This window comes from Athene noctua, chromosome 4 (assembly GCF_965140245.1).
Source record: "Athene noctua chromosome 4, bAthNoc1.hap1.1, whole genome shotgun sequence".
Lineage (NCBI taxonomy): Eukaryota > Metazoa > Chordata > Aves > Strigiformes > Strigidae > Athene > Athene noctua.
In genome coordinates, this window is record NC_134040.1 from 42,816,193 (window position 1) to 42,837,904 (window position 21,712).

The following is a 21,712-nucleotide window of genomic DNA, read 5'->3' on the forward strand; positions in this document are numbered from 1 at the left end:
ATGAAAAACACATCTGGACAATTACCACTGCATTTTATTTTTTTTATAAAATGCTTGTGCAGGGAAGTTAATGCTGCTGCTACAAAAAATAAAAACAAGCAGTTATAAAACATATACATATTTACATATATTACTTGTAAGATGTAAAAATATAAGTTATTTACAGATACAGACACTTCAACAGCACAGATGCATTTTCCTTGATTGCTGGCAATGAGGAAGCAGTGGGAGAAGAAGAAAATACATGATTCAGATTATTTCCAAAAAAGTTGATGATACCTAGAACTAAGTTGCTCAAAGTTTTGCTTGAGCAAGTTTATCCATCATTTGGAGGAAAAAGCATGTTTTGTAAGATACATTACAAGCAGTTTGCCCCACAAACAGAGTAACCCTTCCCTTCCTATTTTTTTTATCAGCTTTCGGAAGAATTTCTGCATAAGCTGAGTAAGATCCGTCACTTTACTTGAAAGCCAGTGAGTGAGTTTATTAAGTTCTTGTGTCTCGACACCTGCTTTGCTTCAATCAGTGGGGACTAGCTGGATTGGTAAACATCACAAGAATAGAAGACAGACAGTGCAGCTTCTCTTTGATGTATTCTGGCAACTTATCATTTTCTCCATACCTAGAAAGGCAAATAAGCACAGAAAAACATTAGATGCTTGAAATAATTTGTTTTATTTCAGGGTAGTATAATTTTTTCAAAACTTGCCTGTAAATAGGCAAACCACTAAGCAGATTTTAAGTGTATCTAGATATATTAATTGGAGCTTGATGGGTTAAATCTAGGCCCCCCTTCTCTCTATGTATTTAGCCGAAAAAAGTGTTTCAGATGAATAAAATACCTAAACAATCTTTAAAGCTGCAATATCTGAACAGACTGTACACAACTGTCTCAAGCTTTGCACAGAGAGAGCATGTTACTGAGTTGCTATATTTGTATGGGAAGTGCCCACACTGTCCAAAAGATATGCAAAACTCCACCTGAGCACTTTGGGTCTAGGCATCACTGTTGACATGCTATCTCCATAATCTAGCAGTATCTTAAAAAAAAAAGATCGAAGCCTTACTTTTTTACCCATCCCTCTTAAATACTACACATGAATAGTGGCTATACTCTGGAGACCAAGTAGCTGTGGTCCCAGCTTTTTTTAATTCATTTGTTATCCAGAGTTCAATCTATAGATGTTTCTATTTATTAAGCTTATATAAGCTAATCAACTGAGAAGTGATTGAAAAGCTAAGTTTTAATATTTACAAAACAAAATGAATAGCAGCTATGAAGTTCACCTTAGGTATAACAGCCTTGCACTGACAGTGAACAGAACTTTTTTTAGAGCAGTAAGAGACTCACCTCATTGTCTGGCCATCTGGAGATGTGTAAGTGATAGAAGAAACACCTGCCTGGGCTACCAGCTGGGATCCATCATTAAACTGAACCCATACTGCTCCGCTGGTCAGCTAAACAAGACGTTGCATTATGGTTTGAGAACAAAATACAAGGTTACATAACTAGAATTTCTCTAATAATTGAAAACGGAATTTTTCAGAATTGCTGATGTGACTTGGGTATCCTGGTCAGTCTTTTAAAGATAAAGATTGCATGTATACTACTTCTGAGTAAGCAGTCTCAAGAATCAGACTTTCTAATGTTTCAGATACTCAGTCATCTTTTTCAAAGACTGTTAAATAAAGAACCTTTAGTTTAACCACTCCTAAAGAAATTTTAAATAGGACTAAACATAAAATAGAAGGCCCATTTGTAAGAGTTCACAACTACATACAGTTTAAAGTTTATAAACTTTTTCTGTTAGGACAGGAAGCTTACTTTATCTGGATTGCAGAGAACCATTTTTTAAATCTAAAGCTGGTCCCACAGAAAAGCAGAGGAAAATTTTCTCTGTAAGAAAGCAGCTCTTCCTAATGTATAGGCAGATTCATTCTTCTAGTACAGATCTGGTACCTATCTGTTAAAAACCCTTTGTCATGACATCTTTACATCCACACTGGTGAACAGACAGAAATTTAACAGTTTCAAGTTTTTACTAGAGTCAAATTTAAATGGCAGAAGGCACTGAAATAGGCAATAACCACCACAGGAAAACTGTGATAACTGAAATGCTAAACTATTATTTTGGTTTCTTCTACCAATATAGTTCACCGTGGTATTTATCCAAGATGCTTATTTGGAAGGATCTCTCCACATACCAATTTTCAGATTTAAATTGTAGCAGAGCACAACTGAGTGTAATCAAACCAAGTTTAAAAGTTAATGACTTAAAAATACATATCTCAAGTTTAAGAGGAAAAAAGAATAGACTTCCCTCCTTTATTGGTATTCATCTCTCACCTGAGAAGCCCAACCAACATTTTTCACAAAGACAGATTTTAAAAGTTGGGCTGAATTTGGACTGCATTCCGTTTGGTGAACAGAGGAGTATGTAGCTTCAGCAGCGTTAGTCATAAATGGAGACTTTTCATATGACACCACCTAAAACCCAGAAACGCACAGTATTAGCAACCTTAGTATCAGTCCAACTGATTATGTACCAACTACAGAGGTCAACTACCACCTGTTTTAACCTTTTCATATATACAGACAGATTTAGCCTATATGCTTCTTTTAACAGCATTACATTATGAAAACCCTGGAGGACACGACTTTCTCAGTATTATGACAGTTTTTCTACTGTTTCCCTGTACTCACAAAGCAACTGCCTTCCCTAAGCAGACTTTCTACTTAAACACTTTTTTTCCTTATTTGACTGTCAGAAAATCTTGTTCATCTTCAGGAAAAATGATTCAATTATAAAGTAGCCCTCATTCAGATGACCACTTAGCCAGTATTTTACAAAAATACAGACACTGATTGTTAACTGGAAACTAGAATATTAAACATTTAGAGTTCTACAGCACATAGAGTCTGTTATAGGTTTAGATACACAGAAAGTGATTAATTAAAAATAACAGAAGATCAAACACTGGAGCCTTTAGGACAAGGCCACCACTACTGGTTAGGAGGAACATGTCCACTTCTGTAAAAGTTCTACTAGTCAGATACCTCCTCCCATAGCAACAGGGATGAGGTGGTGTGTTTAGCAGTATTTAAGACTCAAGGTTCAGTGAAGAAATACAAGTCTGGTGCCTCTGAAATAGGAGAGCTTGCTCAGGAAAGTTCAGGATCCAGATAATTACAGGAACCTGAAAGAAACAACAAGCTGTACCCTCAGGCTATACAGATCTAGTTCGAGTACAAAGAAACTGACACAGAGTCAAGAGGAACATGGAAAGGCAACCAGCTATTGTGTTATTTTGCTTAGAAATCCCTACTTCAGAGGGGAACACAAACACTGAAAGTCTTATGGAGACCTAAGTGTTTGCTATATGGCAAACAAAGAATGAGTCTGAACGATGAATGCTCAAGTTAAAACTTTGGAGATGGGTAACCTTAAGTCAGCGTAACAATCAACACTAGTACTGAAGCCCTAAGGAACTGTTGTTGCCAGGTTCATTTCAGTCAAGAAAAACCTGGCATATTCTGCACTAAGGACATGTGCTACACAATCAAAGGACAGATGCAGACCCACATAAATTCAACAAAGTTAAGATGGTACAAACTCAGTGTGCCAAGACCCCAGTATTATTTAGTCAGCTGGGCAAGTTGTATCAGGGCTGCGATGCAGCAGTTTAAGCTTGGTGGGTCTTTTAAGTGATGAAATTACACACAAAGCCTTGTTGGCTATACATATCAATGTATTTACCCTTTTTTTTTATATACACACTAACACATGATTATTTCATAACAATAGCCTCAAGTGCTAATATCCCTTGTGACTACCACTCAACATACAGGCCTGAGGGCACATCAGAGCTCTCCAAAGTAAGTGGAAGATTGTGCCATACAATGTGAGTAAGAAATTTTCAATCTATGTTCCCAGGAAGCATTTGTGGTAAAGTTTTGGAGGATTTTGATCTTTCAGATCATCTTCAATCCAGGTATGGAAAGTTAGTTGAAATCAGAGTTAACATTTCTAGTCAATATGGTCACAAATGGCTAACAAAAGCTTACATCCATACAAATGTAATTCTATTAGTTCAAATAAAACAGCAATATTCAAGTTCCTACTGGAGAGAAGTCTCCACTCTGTTCCTGTGTACTTACAGAAGGAGTACAGTTTGGAGTCTGAACAGAAGCAGAACTGGCAGCTGTATTTCTATCCAGTACCATAACTTCTTTTGAACAGTTTGTATTGTCCAACAGTGGAGGTGCTACAGCCTGTGGTGACTCAGTATTGCCAGGTCTTCTGGAAGAATGGGACAAATTGGAAAAAGGTCTTTCCAAAAGGGACTAAATAAACAAGTGAGGAGACACAGCTTTTCCTTCAGTTTACTATGGACTGTACAAAGCACTTGATGGCACTAGTGTTCTGCAGAACTGGTTTTACACATGCCAACTGTTAGCCTGGTGTAGTCTAAATCCAAAAATGTATTTTGTCCTAGTATCAAAGGAGGATTTGAAGGGCCAAAATAAAGTGTTCATACATGCTGTTGTTAATATTTATCTCAAAAGTGACTAGGAGCCTCTGTTAAGCAAGCCTGGCTTCTGCAAACCTTAGCTGCATAAGGCTGCTTAGTGGGAATATTCAAATGCCTAAGTATTTTCAAGTGAAAGATACTACCTTCCAACAATTATTGGAAAAAATGGAACACTTCCACTCCTTTTTTCTTCTTCCAAAACAGCAGATTCCAATGCAAGGCATATACGATGTCCCTGGAATTAGAAGGAGCTTGTTAAAGTTTTTACCTGAGAACAGTCTAACTATTTCATACACGTTTAGTGTGGCAGGTGAGCCTACACAAGGAAATGCTTATGACAGTGGTACTGAAGATCAATAATAGCTGCACTCATGTGCCATGGAGGCAATTAAAAAAAGCTATACTACAGCAAGACTCCCTTGTAACTTCAGCACATCTGGAATTACGCTCCTAATAATCACATCTTCCCTTTTAGCAGGACTGAACAGGGGACTAGAAGACCCCTGAATACTATTCCAGAAAATAAGAGAACATAAGGAAGACTGAATAGGAAATCTGTACTATATTTTTACTGTTTAAGTTCATAGAAAAAAATTGCTTTTGTGACTGCTAATTGGGTATCATAAAATAAGAGATGGAAAACACAGCAGGCAGGCCAGTTAAACACCTAGCAGGTTTTTGTGTTGGGTTTTTTTCTGTGGTGGAGGGGAGAGAATAGGTTTTTGCTTGTTTGTTAGTTTGGAGGGTTTTTTTTAAACGTGTCTAAAAAGCAGCTGCATCCATTCTGTTTAATCCTTTCACCAGACTGGCACACCTGCTTCACACACTAGTAGGACTTTCCTCTAAATCTTCACTGTGAGGCATTGTTACTATTACCTCTACACTGATACAAGCTCTTCCAAAAACCACTTTATCAACCCTCCTTATTACCTCATTTGCGTGATCCATATAAACTTGCATTTCCTTCTTCAAACCTGCTTCGCTTTCTCCTTTCAAAGTGAAGGATTTCCCTGATTTTGCAATCACACGAGTTATACCAGCTGTCTTGTGTATCTTTGCTCCTGTAAAAAACCCATAGACTTTCAGCATGAATTGTATAAAATACCAGCATCTATAAAATACAAATTTTTGCCATTACAGTCTATCCTACTAACGTGTATCTCACTGATGGAATTACTGCAAGAATAAAACCACTCCTGCATGAGCTCAATGTCTAGCAGAAATAAAAAGCAACTTAAATTAGGACTGTGGTGTTAACGGAATACCCTCTGTGGCCAAAGATTATGACTTCAATGGGCATAATAATGCAGTTATTACATATTTTAAGAACTATCTTTCTAAACATTAATCTTTGAGACAAAATTAATATCTCCAACAGTATTGCCAAAAATTGGATAAGTAGGCTCCATCAGTACTTGAATACAGTTTTAAAAGATGCCCATTCTCTCAGCAGACATTCCACACTGAATCACAGAGTTGAGCCTTTTTTTGGTCATAAATTCTGTTGGGATATATCTATGCATGTGGCAAATCTTTTAAACTAGTTGGCAGTAGTCTACAGTGAGAAAAGAACTGTCGGCGCAGGATAGTTTATGAAGGGCAGAGTTGAAGATGACAGCCGAGTGCTTTCTGCAGTGACTGTTCTTGGTAATACTATTACCTCCATTAACAATGGCAAGCTTAGACTAGGGATGCACCTTTCACTAAGGAGGTTAACTGTCAAATGTAGACGCAAAGAAGAGCTCATGAATGACAACAAGGCGTGACTTAAACTTTTGTAACACATACTCCCTGAAGAAGGTATCAGTAAGGAACTAAATAATAAACTGATCTTTGAATGCTAGAATAAAGGCAGTGGCAAAGTATGTTTCTAATATTTTCTTCAACCTGAAGGGTTCATTGTTTAGCGTTTGGCAATATTTTAGTGCAGCGTTAATAACACGATACAACTATTTGCCTAATTGCAGAAATTAATACATACCGTCATAAAAACAAATTTCAACATCTGCAGTGGGTGAATTTTCCATCAACATGCACTTGGCATATCTTGTGTAGAACGTAACTTTGGGGGTTTTTGTTCTTACCAACTGCACAAACTTGGATGCATACTGGTATTTTTTCCAGTACTTTTCTAAAAAAGATAATTTAAAAAACTTTTCTGAAAAAGTCATCAGATTAAACACTGTGCACCAGCTTGGAGAGAATTTAAAATATGTATCTGATAGCTGAAGGTGGTAATATTTAAGTACTTTACAGAAGTATGTTTAAAGAAACTGACCTACTTCCACCATCTTTTAGAAAAGTGGGAATTTTCAATAGCTTTACTTGAATAGGTTCAATTAACATAGTTCAGAACCTCAACAACATAGTGAAGTGCTGCATATACCCTTTAACTACATATCATGGTCCAGCCGACTTCCTGGCCTTAGGTTAAAACCTGCCTTTGATCTCTAATTAGTAGAGAAGTCTGCTTGTCTCATAAGAACTTACGGTTAGCTTACATTTGTTCTTCAGCTGTCTGTATTAAATACTCTGTCAATGCTTTCAAATTCAAATCTATTTTTTCCTTCCCCCCACTTTACAAGTATTAGGAACCACAAAGTTGCTGTTTTAAAAATGACTTGATAATGTTTCTTCCACTCATATTTGAACAGCTTCCAGTATGAATGAGGAAAAGAATATGAAAGCTTTAATTTTAGCACACTACATTGTAAAAGGGTGGGTGACTCCTTATAACTTCTGAAAAAAACAAATTAAAACCTTTGAGTTTATACTTTCCTGTAAAGTTTCAAAATACAGCTTCCAGTTAATCTTAGTTTGAATCTTATTCTGAAAGGAGTTTTATCTTCACAGTTATCTAAAAAGAAGTGTCTAAAAGCTAAGTCTCAAGCAAGATTCACTTAATCACATAAACTATCATCATTTTAAAAATAAATTTCAGGTTACCTGGCAAGTTGTCTAAATTATACATACAGATGTCTTCAGGAGGAGCAGGAGGTCTGTCATCAAGAAGGAAACCTCTTCCTTCATTTGGATGATAAACTGCAATCTACAAAAAGGGCAAAAATTATAGTTGTAATTTACTACAGCACTCCCTACTTTTAACAGGTATGGAAATAAGTCACAGTTTAAATAATTACCATAATTTACCATGAACAATATATTCCTCTAAGTAATTATTTAACAGCAGCAGTTTTTCAACAACACTCCACCTATTCCAAAAGTGAAATTTTTCTCTGAAGTAATTGCTTGCTACCTGTATTGTATGGCTGTACTGTGGAGGAAAAAAGGAGTTTACAGCTATGCGTATGTGAACATTGCATTTCCAAAAAACAATCACTTAAATGAAAAGACAACTCTGAAAGAAAATACTCTAAGACTTTTATACAACAGTGAAGCAATTGAAAAACATTTACCATATTTCCATCACAAGATATTCTTAGAACTTCTTTCACAAGTTCTTGTGAATGGTGTTCTTTCAGGAACTCCATACACACTTCCCCAGTATCTAGAATGCTCACCTAAAATATATTAAATACAAAAGTTAAGCAAAAAGACCTTTGCCTTCTGGCAAGATAAGATACCACTTCTTTCCACAAATGCTTTTTTTTTTTTAAAAAAAAAAAAAAAAGGTTTTCCTCCTCAAATGCACTGTAAATGTACAAATGTTCCTTACACTAACTTTTGCTATTAGTGCTATCAAAACAGAACACCACTTCAACATAACTGAAGGTTATAAACTGGTCAGTGAGGGTGTGGCTTCTGAAGTGACAAATCAAAGACGGGCCACCTCTGTTTTTTAAAAAAACAAAACAAAAAAACAACTAATTGAAGGGGTGGGAGATGAGTCAGACAAAGAACAAAAGGCAAAGGGTGATACCAGGAACAAACCAGCCAGAAAATTCATGTGATCAGTAAGAGTTAATGGAATTTGTTTTGCTTTCCCATGCCCAAGGCAGGGAAAAAGCAGTACTATAGGAAAAAGATTCAAGTTTTTACTTGAGACCAAGACTGTTTTAATTTCTAATCCAGTAATCTAATCTGCAAAAATATTTGATGCATTTGGCACAGTTAAAATCTTAAATGCAACTGCAGTACAGAGTTTTAGAACTCTAAGAAATAAATATGCACTTAATATTTGTTATATCTACCTACAGTTTCTTTGCTTGTGAGCTAAAAGCAATACCATGTCGCTATTTGCGGGAAGTGACCACAAGTATTCCATATACAAAAACTAAGATGCATTTTACTAATATAACTTTAAATTAAATTATACATTACACTGTCTATAAGCCAAATGCTTCTAGTTTACCAAGTGATTGTCAAGAGATAGTCAGACTAGATTTAATACTTCAGTTGCTTCCATTTTAAGAACTGATACCTACCACTGCATTTTTTGTTTTTTGCCTGATTGGTTTTAGCCTGTGAGCATTGAGAGGTGATACTGTACTTCGCAATGTAGGTTTCTGATGTGCTGGTGGTTCTTTGACCCATGTTTGGTTTTGTTCAGAATGTGACCAAAGGCCACATGTAGAAGAAGATGATAGTTGAATTTTCTCAGATTTGGAGATAACTTCAGGGATGTACTTCTTTGGGTTTCTCTGGTTTAAAGAATGTGGACAGTCGACAGATGCATCATGACTCCTTATATCTTTTAAGGTGTTCCATGCATTTCTTGATGCATCTTCCTGTACATCCAGATGATACCGAAAACCTCCATGTGCATTACTGTTGCCAGTTAGATCTGCGGGTGGTCTCAGTGGAACTAAGGTACATGGTACATTCAAAGAATCACAGTAAGAAAAAAAAGCATTATCATGTTTTTAAAAGCTTTTCAAAATATCATCTTAGCTTACATAAATTCAGTTCAAATCATTAGGCTATGACTTCAGTACCAATCAATTCCAGTGCTACTTAAACTGTTATTTCAGTTATATCAATGATTTCAGTTAATCTATATCAAATAATTTTGCAAAAGCACTTATAAAAACAAAATACTAATATTTCAAATAGATACTTAAATAAGAATTAGTTTACAAGAGTTAGTTTAACCTGCTGAAACACAGTTTACTTACTGTTCAGATAACCACTGGTACCAAGTTTCATTCAAGTTCCAGCTTAATTAACTAGCGTTTTAGCACTTAAGATGTTGAATGCATGCTCCAAACCCCTTGCTTTATTTCCAGTCACTTATTAAAAGGCAAACCCCTGGTTTTATATTTAAGCTTCCTTTAACTGCTTTCCTAGTTTTGATATTTAAGCCCTTGATCAACTTTCACCTCGCCCACACCAGTATGCACTTGTGAGAACAGTTGAGAAGGGACCAAAAATGAAATAGGATTATCCAGACCATATGTCATATAATTCCAATTCCCTGTAGACAGTAAGGGAAGGAGTCCAGTAATATCAAAACAAAAAAAAGGCCAGAATGGATTTGCAATTCAGTTTTACGATTAAATTACATTATTCGTGATTAAATTACATTATTCGTAAGTGATGTAAGATGATGCACGACAAAGAACACCTCCTTCCCTTCTGTGTCTTTTGTCCTTTCCTCCACCCCTCCTCCTGCAGCCTCATTATCTTTCTCATTCACTGAGGTTCCATTTTCTCTTAAGGAGTATTTGCACAACTAAATTAACAGGGCAAAAGTCACCTGCCAATCTTTTGTCGCGTACTTACACATTTCAGGTTATAATTGAATAATTATGACAGGTTCTAGAATTGCATTTTCCTTTTTTTTTTCTTTCTAAAATACTAAAAAAAGAGACCTCATTTTCAGAAGGTAAGTATTCAAATTCAGTGTACAATTCCTTCACTTTTATGAAGGCTGTTACATACGTTTATTATACCCACCCAACAGCTCAAGAGGAACACTGACTACAAAACCTTCTGAAATTCATTCCTACCTTGGGAAACCAAAACATTAGACCTTAGTCCAAAAGGAAAACCAAAACAACGTTATATTTCAAACAACAGGATATTTCTTGCTTAAGAATGATTCTACAAATTAGTGATGCTGGAATAATTTTGCCTCTTTCAGTATCTGTGTCAACTTCCTGCAGTGAGTTTAGGGTCTCCCATGTTCTTCATTCAGAAACACAAGTCTACCTGCAGTAGCCTCTGTTACCATCCAATCGCTGCTATTCAGGATGCCAGCTTTATACTCTGGTATCACAGTGGCCATACAGATACCCCTTCTGTCACAACTCTAAAGATAATAATAGAAAAACCCCCAGAAACTTTTACAAGTCACTACTCTAACTCCAGTGCAAAATACAACTGCAGAGTAACACACCATTTGTTTGCATGCTTCCAAGCCACTGCTGCATTGTTTCAGCCTGGGACTTCTGCTCTAACAAACCAACCTGGGGCTTCATTGGGCAGAGATAATTTGAGCTGCAAAATAAAAAAGTTACACATGTAATCAGACACTGTACAACAAAAGTTTGATGTTACAGCTGCAAAAATCACACCACTTCTAGAACATTTAAGAAACGCAGGTGGCATTTTGCATCTCTAGACAGCACAGAACATGCTTTTTTTCATGGGGAACATTCATTGGGTAAAGCATAAAAAAATAAAATACTGCTTCCAAATGGAATGAAAAGGTATTAAATTTTAGCACAAGTTTAAGCCTGTTAGCAATCATTAGTAGACCCTTGGAACTGATATATATGAACAAAAAGAGCCATTGCTAACACTGCCAGCAGTGGCTGCTCTTACATCTAGTTCTTAAGCACAGGAAGTTCTTCAGTATAGGAAACAACCTCAGAGAAGACACAGGGATGATGCTTATGACCCTAGTGGATCTCATTCTGCGTAACAAACGCACAGCTGAAATATGTAGGCAATCTCATCACCTAAAATAATTTCAGTTCATATAAAATATAGTAAATTCAAAAGATTATAAAGATTTTTTTACCAGCTTTTTTGACAATGGCATACATGTAGTCACAGGTGAACTCAAGTTATAAGCCATACGTAGAAGAATAAAGAATACACACAAAAACAGTTACTGCAGAATCATTGATCTGTTGTAAATTCACACTCTGCTCCCATGAGGTTTTCTATCTCCATGGGCTGTATCTGTCTGTACTTTTTTTTGCAATGATCCTTTGCATTGGCAAGAACTCAGTTATCACAAAAAAACCTTCAGAATATAAACATCTAATTTAGGTCTTAGAACCTTGCATTTAAGATTGTGGTGCAGGCTAGCTATAGATGTAAGGGGCTCTCCTATAATCAACCCGGTAAAAAAAAAAGTAGCAGCCATTCAGTTAATCCCCATGCTCATAATAATATTGTCACATTTACATTCAGCATGTCTTTATGAATTCATGGGGAATACCAGTAAGCATTATGTTAACATTTGCAAAATTTTTTTTTTTGATTCACCAAACATTTCTCGAACTAGAAAGAATGCACATGCCCACTGAACTTGCTGAACAGAGGCTACACAAGAAAAACCTCTTACTCCATTTACTTTTTCTACAGGGCAAAGTGCTCATTTGCATTTCCCCTGAACTGATTTGCAAAAAGAAAAACATACGAAACCATAACAAAGTTGCAACTTTTTAGTGTTGAGAGAAATGCTAGAACTAAGATATGCAATAGTCCTTATATTAAAGTAAGAAAACATTCTTTGATATTCTGCTGATGGAAAAAACAAACTTCTGAGCACAGACAGATTAAATTTATCACAAAGAAGGGCTCTTCTTGCATAGCAGTGCACAGAAGGCAAAGATGAGGCCTCCAGCACCTCCAGCACCACAGCAAACATCCCAGCATCGCTGGGAGATTTGATACCTGAGCTGGTTTTATCAACTGGGGAAGTCCATCAATGAATAGAAAGAAGCCAAGATTTTCACCCAGAAACTATAACTAAGGCCAGAACTAAGTTTCAAAGAGTTAGAGTTTTATTTTCCTTTCTGGGGTAACAGTTTTATAATCCATAATCTAATTTTGTACTTTTTTTTCCCCCTTTGCCTTGTCTAAGCATAACAGAAAAAAAACCAACAGAGCAGCAAGTAAAAATGTTGGTTATCACACTCCAAATGTCTTCTACCCTAGACTGTCTCTCTTCTACAAAGAGCTATTAGCAATGCTCTCTACTACACTTACTGTGGAGAAATAAATCCTCAACTTGCTGCACATAGAAGTAAATCAATAATGGAGTATTTCCAGGATAAATAAAAGCTACCATCTAGCTAGCTGATAGGCTGCATCTATGAACTTAAAGACAGGGACAGTGGGGAGGTAAACCTCTACATAGCAGTATCATCTCCTATGTGGTATTCAAGCTACACGTGTTGATACTTTGGGCACTTACTACAGCTTTGTTACAGGAAAAATCATGCATTTAACATAAGGCAGCTCTAAATTTTATCTTAATAAAAACTGATTCTTACTGTGGTTGATCTTTTACAGGTGGAGATATTTCTTCAAAAGAACCAGAGCTACTAGAAGTCTTCTCCTTAAATATTTCTCCTATATCAGTATAGCTGTTTGCAGATGAAAAGCATTCTGTATTTTCCCTTGTTCCTACTTTAGGCTTCGAAAGCAGTTCCATAGAGTGACATCTGTCACCAATATTTGACATGCCTTGAGTCTGACTACGGGATGTGCCAGACCTATCTGAAGAGTGGGCTCTTCGGAGGTAGCGTGAATGTGGTCTCTCTTCAGCAAGCTGCATGGTTCTTCCCCTGCCACTCAGGCCAGTTTCCTTTCCCTGAATCCCCCACTGATGAAAAGACCCACTTCCATCTACAGATGAAGTGTTGGTGGAATTCTTGTTTTTTGGAAAAAAAGTAATTTTATTTGGGAGCGGCTGTCCAACTAACAGCTTCTTCTTCTCCTTCAGGCAACCGCTGGTACTGATGCTGGAAGAACCTGTGAAGGTTGTAGAGATGGTGCCATTTCCACTGTCCATGGAATCTTCTGAAGTTCCTGAATCTTTACTCCGTGCAGAGCTACACCTGGACATAAAAGGATGATCCAACACTGAGGAAAGGCTCAAACGATCTGCTGGATTTTTGCGAAGTAACCTATGTATAAGGTCTTGTGCCTCTCTTGATAAAAAGGCTGGCATTTCATAATCTGCTAATACTACTTTATTCAGCGTGTTCTTGACTGTGTCTGTGTCAAAAGGTGGCTTTCCGATAAGAAGAGTGTAAAACATACAGCCCAAAGACCACACATCAGATTCAAGTCCATGTGGACTCCTTGTGGCTATTTCTGGAGAAATGTAATTTGGAGTTCCACACATGGTATAATGCTTTTCATGAGGCATTTTCAGCTGAGTTGCTAGTCCAAAATCAGCAATCTTGACATTCATATTATTGGTGAGCAAGATATTAGAAAGGGTGAGGTCCCGGTGCAGTATTCCATGAGAATGAAGATACAGCATACCTGTGATAATTTGATGCAAGAAGTGTCGGGCTGTCAAAACACAAAACCAGATGTTTTAGTCTACAAAACCAGATGTTTTAGTCTACAACTGAAATCATAGCTGTGAAAATAACTTTTTGAAGTCTACTATTGGACCAGCTTTTATTTCTTTAAATAATGAGGATGTTGAAAGGATGTTTGTGTCATGCTAATGAGACTGGAATTAACTTTCTAATTTTTGCTTTAATATAGCATGAGTATGTTCTAAGACAGTTTATAAAAGAAATGTTCTGTAATGCAGTAATCAGATTTGTTTCTGTTAACAGAATAACATAAACAGGACAAGATATTTTCAATTGGCCTAACCTCTTTAAAATTAGAATTTAAAAAGCTATGTTGCTCCACACTTTCAGAAACAGCAGATACATGAAATCAAACAGCATTACTATGTGCAGATTATAGAACATAGGAGACAATTTGGATTATATTTGGTTTATCATTAGCAAACTGGCACGACTAGTAGAAGTTCCTGAGAAACTTAAATACTAACGTCACGATACTGGGACAATCTTTCTAGTACATTAGAATTTTATAGAATGTTCATGAGTTTTCGCTTACAGCAGGAATAACAAAACTTCATCCAGGCTGAAACAGCATCATCTGTTATGATGTTGCAGTTACAGCAATTTTAAGAATTATTCTTTCTAGAGCAAAGCATTTACAATCCTCCTTCTCTTAGTAGAGGCTAAAGACTGGTGAGTAACAAATGTTAGTAGAAACACTCCTCATAGGAAGAGACTTCTTTATCCAGGTCAGCGGTTTTTGAGCTTTTAGAACTAAGGTACCCTCAGATGAACTATTTCTGCTGGAGCAGATCTGAAAGAAACAGATGATGCCTGTATAGCAGTAGCCCTTTAATCCAGCCCTGTGATCTGGGCTCAATAAAATCCATATATACGTAATAGCTTCACAGAATTAGATTGGAAACTGATCGAGAAACAGGTGAACTGGAAGAACTGATCTAGAGATGACCAACATGGCAAGTCTGGAAGCAGTAGAGGCAGTAACCACTGAATCCAGATCAGCTGAAATCAGAACAGCTTGTTTGGCTGTGGTCTCAAAACATCAGACACAGCAGCTTGCTTCGCTGTTTTTTTTTTTTTTTTAATTGCACTGTTCTGGTTAGACTTTCAGTGGTCCATGTTTCTGTAACTGAAATCTTCTCACTCTCAACTGTAAGAAAATGAAACAGTAGTAAATTCGTAAGTGCAATTAATTTTTTTGCAAGACTTCTTTCTCAAAACACTATTCAAGAGCCAATTTAAAGAGTTATAGAATTACTCTTACAATACACTGACAGAAGGATAGGATTTTCAGTGCTTTCCATAAGAAACAGAAGTAAAACCACAGTAGAATTTCTCCTCAGATGCCAGTCCTTCAAAAATTCTAGATGGATTATCAAATTGGATATATCCTTGCTAACTCAGCCCTTCAGCAACATGGTTACCTGCATTATCTTCATTTCCACACACAGCTTGCAACACAGGAAGTCTTTCCAACAATACTACATAAAGCAAACTATAATCTGGAAGGCTAACTGGTGACATGTAATACAGTAATACTGAGGTGAAGAGGTGCAACAAAGAACACAAATCTGTGGATGTGAAGTTGTCAGTTTTCCTCTGTGGAACCTCCCAGTCTTGGCCTGTACTTCAACATAATGTAGAAAGGTAAGATCTACCTTCTAAATTCACTGTATTTTTTTAAAAAACCCAAATAGCACAAACTACTGTGAAATGGCATAAACAGAAACAAAAGTATTCAAGTGAATATGCATTACAGTAATTAATCCCTAGATTACCGTAAGATTTTAAGATATAGAACTGGCTCAGAGTGATGGCAGTTTTAAATAGCCTTTCACTAGAATTAAATATTTATTCAGACAAAACATTAATGCAAAGAGAGCTACATAGAAAAACATCTCACCTTCTTCTTCTGAAAAGGGTTTCTTTCTGTTCTTTATGTATCTGCTCATTTCACCATTGTGACACATCTCAAGTATCAAATACACATAGTTGCTATCTTCAAAATAGTTATAAAGCTAGAACATAAAACAACGAAAAAATTGAAATACACTTTGTAGACAATACAGCAAGTCACATATACAGTCCTCTACAAAGACACGATTCTTACCTCAAGTATAGATGGATGCTTTAGTTGACAGTGTATTTTCACCTCATTTTGAACCCTCTGTACCATTCCAACCTTGTGCATGGCTTTTTTATCTATCTGTAAATGGATCACAGAATATTTTTCAAACACTGCAACACTGATTATATACAGGCTAGTTTCAAGTGAACTTGAAATTTTTACATGTTCAATGCACTTTTGCATGAAAACTTCTAAATATAAGCAAGTTTTTACAGTTTAACCTACTATATGCTTTTAATGAACAAGTATCTTCCATAAGTGGAGGAACACACAACTGTCTGAAAGTAGACAACTTCAGCACTTTCAATGCTAGCACTAATTAGAAAATTTTCTGAAATACTTAAGCAGAGAAACCTAATTCTGATTTTGCCAGGCACATATGCTGAATATAGTTAATACTAAGAAAGGGACTAAATAAAAATATTATAGATAAGGCAGATCCCCTGTGATGCATGAGTTTCCTTCACAAAGTTTGTCCTGACAGTGAAGGAAACTTTTCAAGGCATTTTTTCCAGGACCTCTCCAGCCACACAGATTCTAAACTAAGTTTTTGTGATGACAAATTTCTGAATTAAAGTTATAGGGCTGATTGTCCACCAAGTGTTGAATATTTGAGCTTAAGTTCCTTTAATAGCACTCTAGCTTGAAGTCGTGCCAGGGGAGGTCTTGACTGGATATTAGGAAGCATTTCTTTCCAGAAAGGGTGGTTGGGCGTTGGAATGTGCTGCCCAGGGAGGTGGTGGAGTCCCCATCTCTGGAGGGGTTTTAAGAGTCAAGCCGACATAGTGCTGAGGGATCTGGTGTAGTTGGGAACTGTCATTGTTAGATTAATGGTTGGACTAGATGATCTTCAAGGTCTTTTCCAACCTAGATGATTCTGTAGTTCTGTAAACATTTCTATTAATTATCGACATAGTCTATTTGGTGGTACTGCATCTTTCAGTACCGACTCCTAATCTACATATCGGTTACATACAAACAAGCAATTAGGCATGAAGGTTCAGCCACATAACCCCAACCTGTTGCAACTTGCCCTTGTTCACTTTCTTGGAAGACACTGACTTCCTTGGCTGGCTGTCTTACCATTTTGATAGCCACTTCCAGACCGGTTTTCAGGGATACTGCTCTGTAGACCCCTGCGAAAGAGCCCTTCCCCAGGAGGTTCCCCACCTTGAAATCCTGCAACACGAACAAATCATCGCCGTCAGCCCCAGCCCAGGCTTTGACGCCTCTCTCCTGATGCAGAGCCCCCCACCCCCAAGAGATGGGGCACCCCACCACCCCGCTGCCGGGGCAAACCCCCGGCTGTCCGGGCGGTACCTGAACGGAGCTCTCCGGGGCGCGGCGGCAGTCCGCGGCGAGGCCGCGCAGCAACCCCCGCGGCATCGTCCTCTCAGCGCGGCGGCCGGCTCGCACTGGCTTTGGCGCTGCCCGGGGCGGCGCGGCGCGGCCCCTTCCCGCCGACTCTCCCGCCGCTCCCGGGGGGACGGGAGATGCCCGCCCCCGGCTCCCGCTGCCATGGCAGCGGCTGGGGTGCGACTACCGCTCACCCCACAAACACAGAGCGCCTGGGTCTGCCCACAGCCCGGTTCCACAGCAGCTCCCCGGGGCCATAAACCGCGGCGGGGGCCGAGCTCCCCGCGCAAGGTGCGCGCCGGCAGAACCGCAGCTCTCCCGCCGGGCGCCATCGCCGGGGCACTCCACCGTCGATGGGGAAACACGGCTTCGCAGCTCGGCCCGGGATCAGGTGGCGAGGAAGGGCACCAAGCCCAGCTGATTGAGCCGCTGCGCCTGCTCCGCCACCGGCCCAGCCAGGGAGGCGCCCGGGGTCCGCCTCACCACAGCCCGCCGGGCCGCGGCCGGGAGCGGGTGGGGGCGCAGGTGCGGGCGGGCCTGGGAGGAGCCGCGCTCGGCGCCCCACCGGCCGCCTCCCACAAACAAGCCGCTCAGGAGAGGGACGAGCCCCCGCCTGGCCTTTCCCAGCAAATGGCGGGGCGGCCCCGGCCAGGCCCGCAGGTAACGGGAAGGGGGATGGGCTCCGCACCTCTATTTTCTCGCCGATACAGGTCGCCATGGCGCCGGCCGCTCTCCCCAGGTCCCGCTATGGATTCTCCTCAGGATCTCGACGGCGGCTCCCCATCACGGCGCCCTCCGCCGCCCACCTCGGCCCAGGCCTGATCGTTCCCGGGCCCGGCGGCCGCTCCCCTCCCCCGGCGCCTCCATTTTGAAAAATCGCGCCGTTAGTCTCCTGCCCCGCCCCAGGTCGAGGCTGCGTCTGACGCAATCACGTCACGCAGCGGCGCCCGCCGCGCTCATGGTCGGGCAGGGAGACGCCGCGCATGCGCGGGGCGTCGCGTGCCCGTTTCCCCGGCAGCGGTACGGCGGGCCCGCCCGTGCAGCTCCTCGGCCCGGTGGCTGAAAAACATCCGCTTCTGAGAGCCCTGCGCCGCTTCGGGTGTCACCTCTCAGAGGAGGGAGCGCCTCCCCCCTGCCTGTGGCCTAGGGAGGCTGGGCTTCCTGGCGCTGCCGTGCTCACTGGGGCGCCTCGGCGGGACCCTCAGGCCCGGAAGGTGGGCGGAACCGAGGCGGCAGGGTCAGCTCCGGGCGGACCGGGGATGAGTGTGAACTCTCCTAATAAGAGGAGCAATGCTGCCCCACATGTGGGTATCTCCCTCGCACTCAGTAGAGAGGTTTTGTTATTCCTTAGTTATTATTTTTAAATAGTTGGGCATTAGTAGTGAACTCTCACAAAGTTTAAGGACTTCCCTTTGGGCTTACTACCTTATATATTAAGCACAAAGTGCAGTTCTTCCATCGTACCTTCTCTGATACAGCATCCAGTAGTGGAGACACAGGGTGTTTGTCTCAGCTGTATCAGCTAGAAACAGTAATGAGCTTAGGTGCAGGACTGCAGGGTCTGTGTGCCCAGCCGTCTCCTGTAGGGCACCCACGGGGAGCAGCAGCTCCTTCCACCTGGCATCCTGAGGAACCTGCAGCTGCCCAGGAAACATACCCAGAGCTAGCTGAGAGGAAGAGCTGTCAGCTGAGGTTTGTGCCAAACGCCCTCTCTCCCAGGTGTTCAGCCCACTGGGGGAAGAGGTGTAAACCAAAGCTTTAAAATCCTTAGTTCCCAACAGTTTCTTGAAGGTATGTTGCTGCTTTTTTTCCTCCAAATACCTTAGGTCAGTGAGGTTTTGTCGGCCGGTGGTGGTATTGTGTATAGCAGCCTACTGGAGCACGTTCTGAGCAACTGGATTTAATTCACTTTTCTGCTTGAGGAAACCCTTGGAAGGTCCTCTGATTTTGGGGCTGTAGTGCCAGACAAAGTAACATACTGGGATAGCAGCGTAGCTTCAACGCAAATCTAGTGCAGGATGGTAACTAGTTTTATCACCAAGTGCGCTATGGAGCACTGAGCTGAGAGTGGTGATTCTTTGTCTAATACCTACTTCTTGGATTCTTTCTACACTGTTTCATATGAAATACATAAGTTTTTGAATGCCGACAAGTACGAATGTTAATTAGGACAAAGGAAGTGGGTTTTGTATTGAAACACGACTGAAGTGCTGTAATTGAAAGGGCTTTTAATAGAAGAGAGTGCTTCTGGGAATGGACTGTGGTTTGTGATGTTCGCCATCAGGCTGTGTTTCTCGTATAAAATGTAAGCATGGTATTTTGACCTGCATCTATTAAGGGGTATGTGGCATAATATAGATTGTCCTGTCTTAGCAGATACAGCAGTTTCTTACTAACGGAAAGTATGCGTATGGTCTGAAATATGGTTAAAGTCGATTGGAACAGAAGGGGGAGCTGTTCCCCCTGTTTTCACCGGGGAAAGAAGAATGGGCTCTCCACTGACGTCTAAAATTTCCAACCAGAAGACAATTCCTCTTTTTGCTCTTAACAGGCGTTAATGAAGTGTTCTTTTCTCACGATCTGGGGGTGGAAAAAGGGTACTTGGTCTTTCTGAGACAGTCTTTTCTATTAAGAGACCAGGCCAGCATTCTCCTACTTGTATTGATGTTAATTCTTTGTCATTATGAAGTGACTGCTTCCCTTAGAGCAGCAGGTTTTGTCAGCTTTTAATGATGTCCTTTAAGAGGCATAATTCCTTTTCTTTAATTGTCTGTAGCATCATCCCTCCAAAGACCTTACTGTTTTTCTGGCCTTCACTTTTATGACACATATAACTGGAGTAACAACATGTTTGTTTCCTGTAAGCATGATAAAATGTTGCTCTCTGCTCATTACACATCTTCATTTGCATAAACAAAGTTAACATTCTTGCTGGGTTGCAGTTTAGTTAGAACATTATCAAAGTCAAGTGGTTCTGAAAGTAGAGCCAGAAAGATTTTACATTGCCTTTAATGGAGAAGAATCTAAGCTATAGAGGAGTAGTTAAATTTGGTTGTTTTCCTTGCTTTGAGGTTCTGCTCATGTTTAGGTTTCTTTCAGTTTGAGTAAAATGCTTTAAGTGGAACTGGGACTGTTCGGTCATTCCACAACTATTCTACCAACACCCTTATTCTCAGCTGTGCTTCTGATCTCTCAGTGCCCCTTTCAGCTGCAAGCCATGCTTTTGCAAACAAATTCCTCTTGGGTCTTTAACCTTTTTCAAAGGTATTGCAACTCACACTTCTCTTAGTCTGTTCCCTGGATAGGAATTACACCAATTTTACAGCTGTGGTTATTGTTGTAATTATTATTGGAATATAGTGCAGCTTTTATTTGAATTGTCTTCTACCACAAGAAGGTGTGATGAGTGTTAAATACAGGCAGAACTGAGAGGCAAAGGCAGAGCAGATGGTTTAATCCATTTGTGGGTTTAATTCCTAGCTACATTGTTTTATTTTCCAAAAATGCTATTTCCAACTATTTTCCTGCTGAAATAACTTCTGAACTATGAGGTAGAGTTTTAAAAAAACACGAGTGAAGAAAATCAGGTGTGAACCCCATTCCATCAGCTGTGTTTAGCATGCTCTTCTTGACATAAATTTTTCTTTAACCTGAGGTACTAATACATTGTTGGGCAGAGCCCTGAGTGATATGCCTATTGGCAGACCTCCAAACCTACATATTAATAACAAACTCATCCTTTCTAAGGCTGGTCCCCGTTACCTTGGATTGAGCTTACTCAGGGCTGCCAAAGTCTCATCTATGTTCTCTTACTCTGATCTTTTTCAGCTGAGTGGCAAACCGTTTTAAGAAGCTGAAAGCTAAAAACAGGTTCTCTTTCAGCAGGGTTAGGTTTTACTCAGTGCCCTTAATTAGATCAGCGTGCGATCATGCCAGTGGTAGTGCTGGCGCAGTGGAAGGCGCGGGACTGCAAAATGGAAGCAAGAGGGAGGGTGGGATAGCAGCAGTTTACTCCTGGATGGGCTGATGTTGCTGTGGAATTCCACCTGTAGATAGAGAGCAGTGAGATGAGGCTAAGCAAGGGGAAGAGCAGCATACGTTCTTTCTGTTACATCACACTGTAGAGTTGGCTGGTAAGTCTCCTGTTTCCATATATAACTTTAAAACTGCTGAGTGACCTTTTTGCATTGTGTTTTATGTAGAATATATGCTAAAATAAAAT

The 21,712-nt window shown here is 39.9% G+C and overlaps 1 protein-coding gene across 1 annotated transcript; it reads right to left on the minus strand.

Annotated features, from left to right (window-relative positions):
- Positions 1-151: 151 nt before the first annotated feature.
- Positions 152-18,302, minus strand: PLK4 (polo like kinase 4). Its single transcript, XM_074903896.1, has 16 exons — positions 18,179-18,302; positions 17,218-17,313; positions 16,117-16,212; positions 15,910-16,024; positions 12,945-13,974; positions 10,832-10,932; positions 8,919-9,298; positions 7,950-8,054; positions 7,480-7,582; positions 6,515-6,664; positions 5,464-5,594; positions 4,677-4,768; positions 4,160-4,301; positions 2,348-2,488; positions 1,352-1,458; positions 152-622 (listed from the first exon to the last, which is right to left on the minus strand). The coding sequence occupies exons 1-16, from the start codon at positions 18,206-18,208 to the stop codon at positions 523-525; spliced, it is 2,919 nt and encodes a 972-aa protein (XP_074759997.1). The 5' UTR covers positions 18,209-18,302; the 3' UTR covers positions 152-522.
- Positions 18,303-21,712: the final 3,410 nt, after the last annotated feature.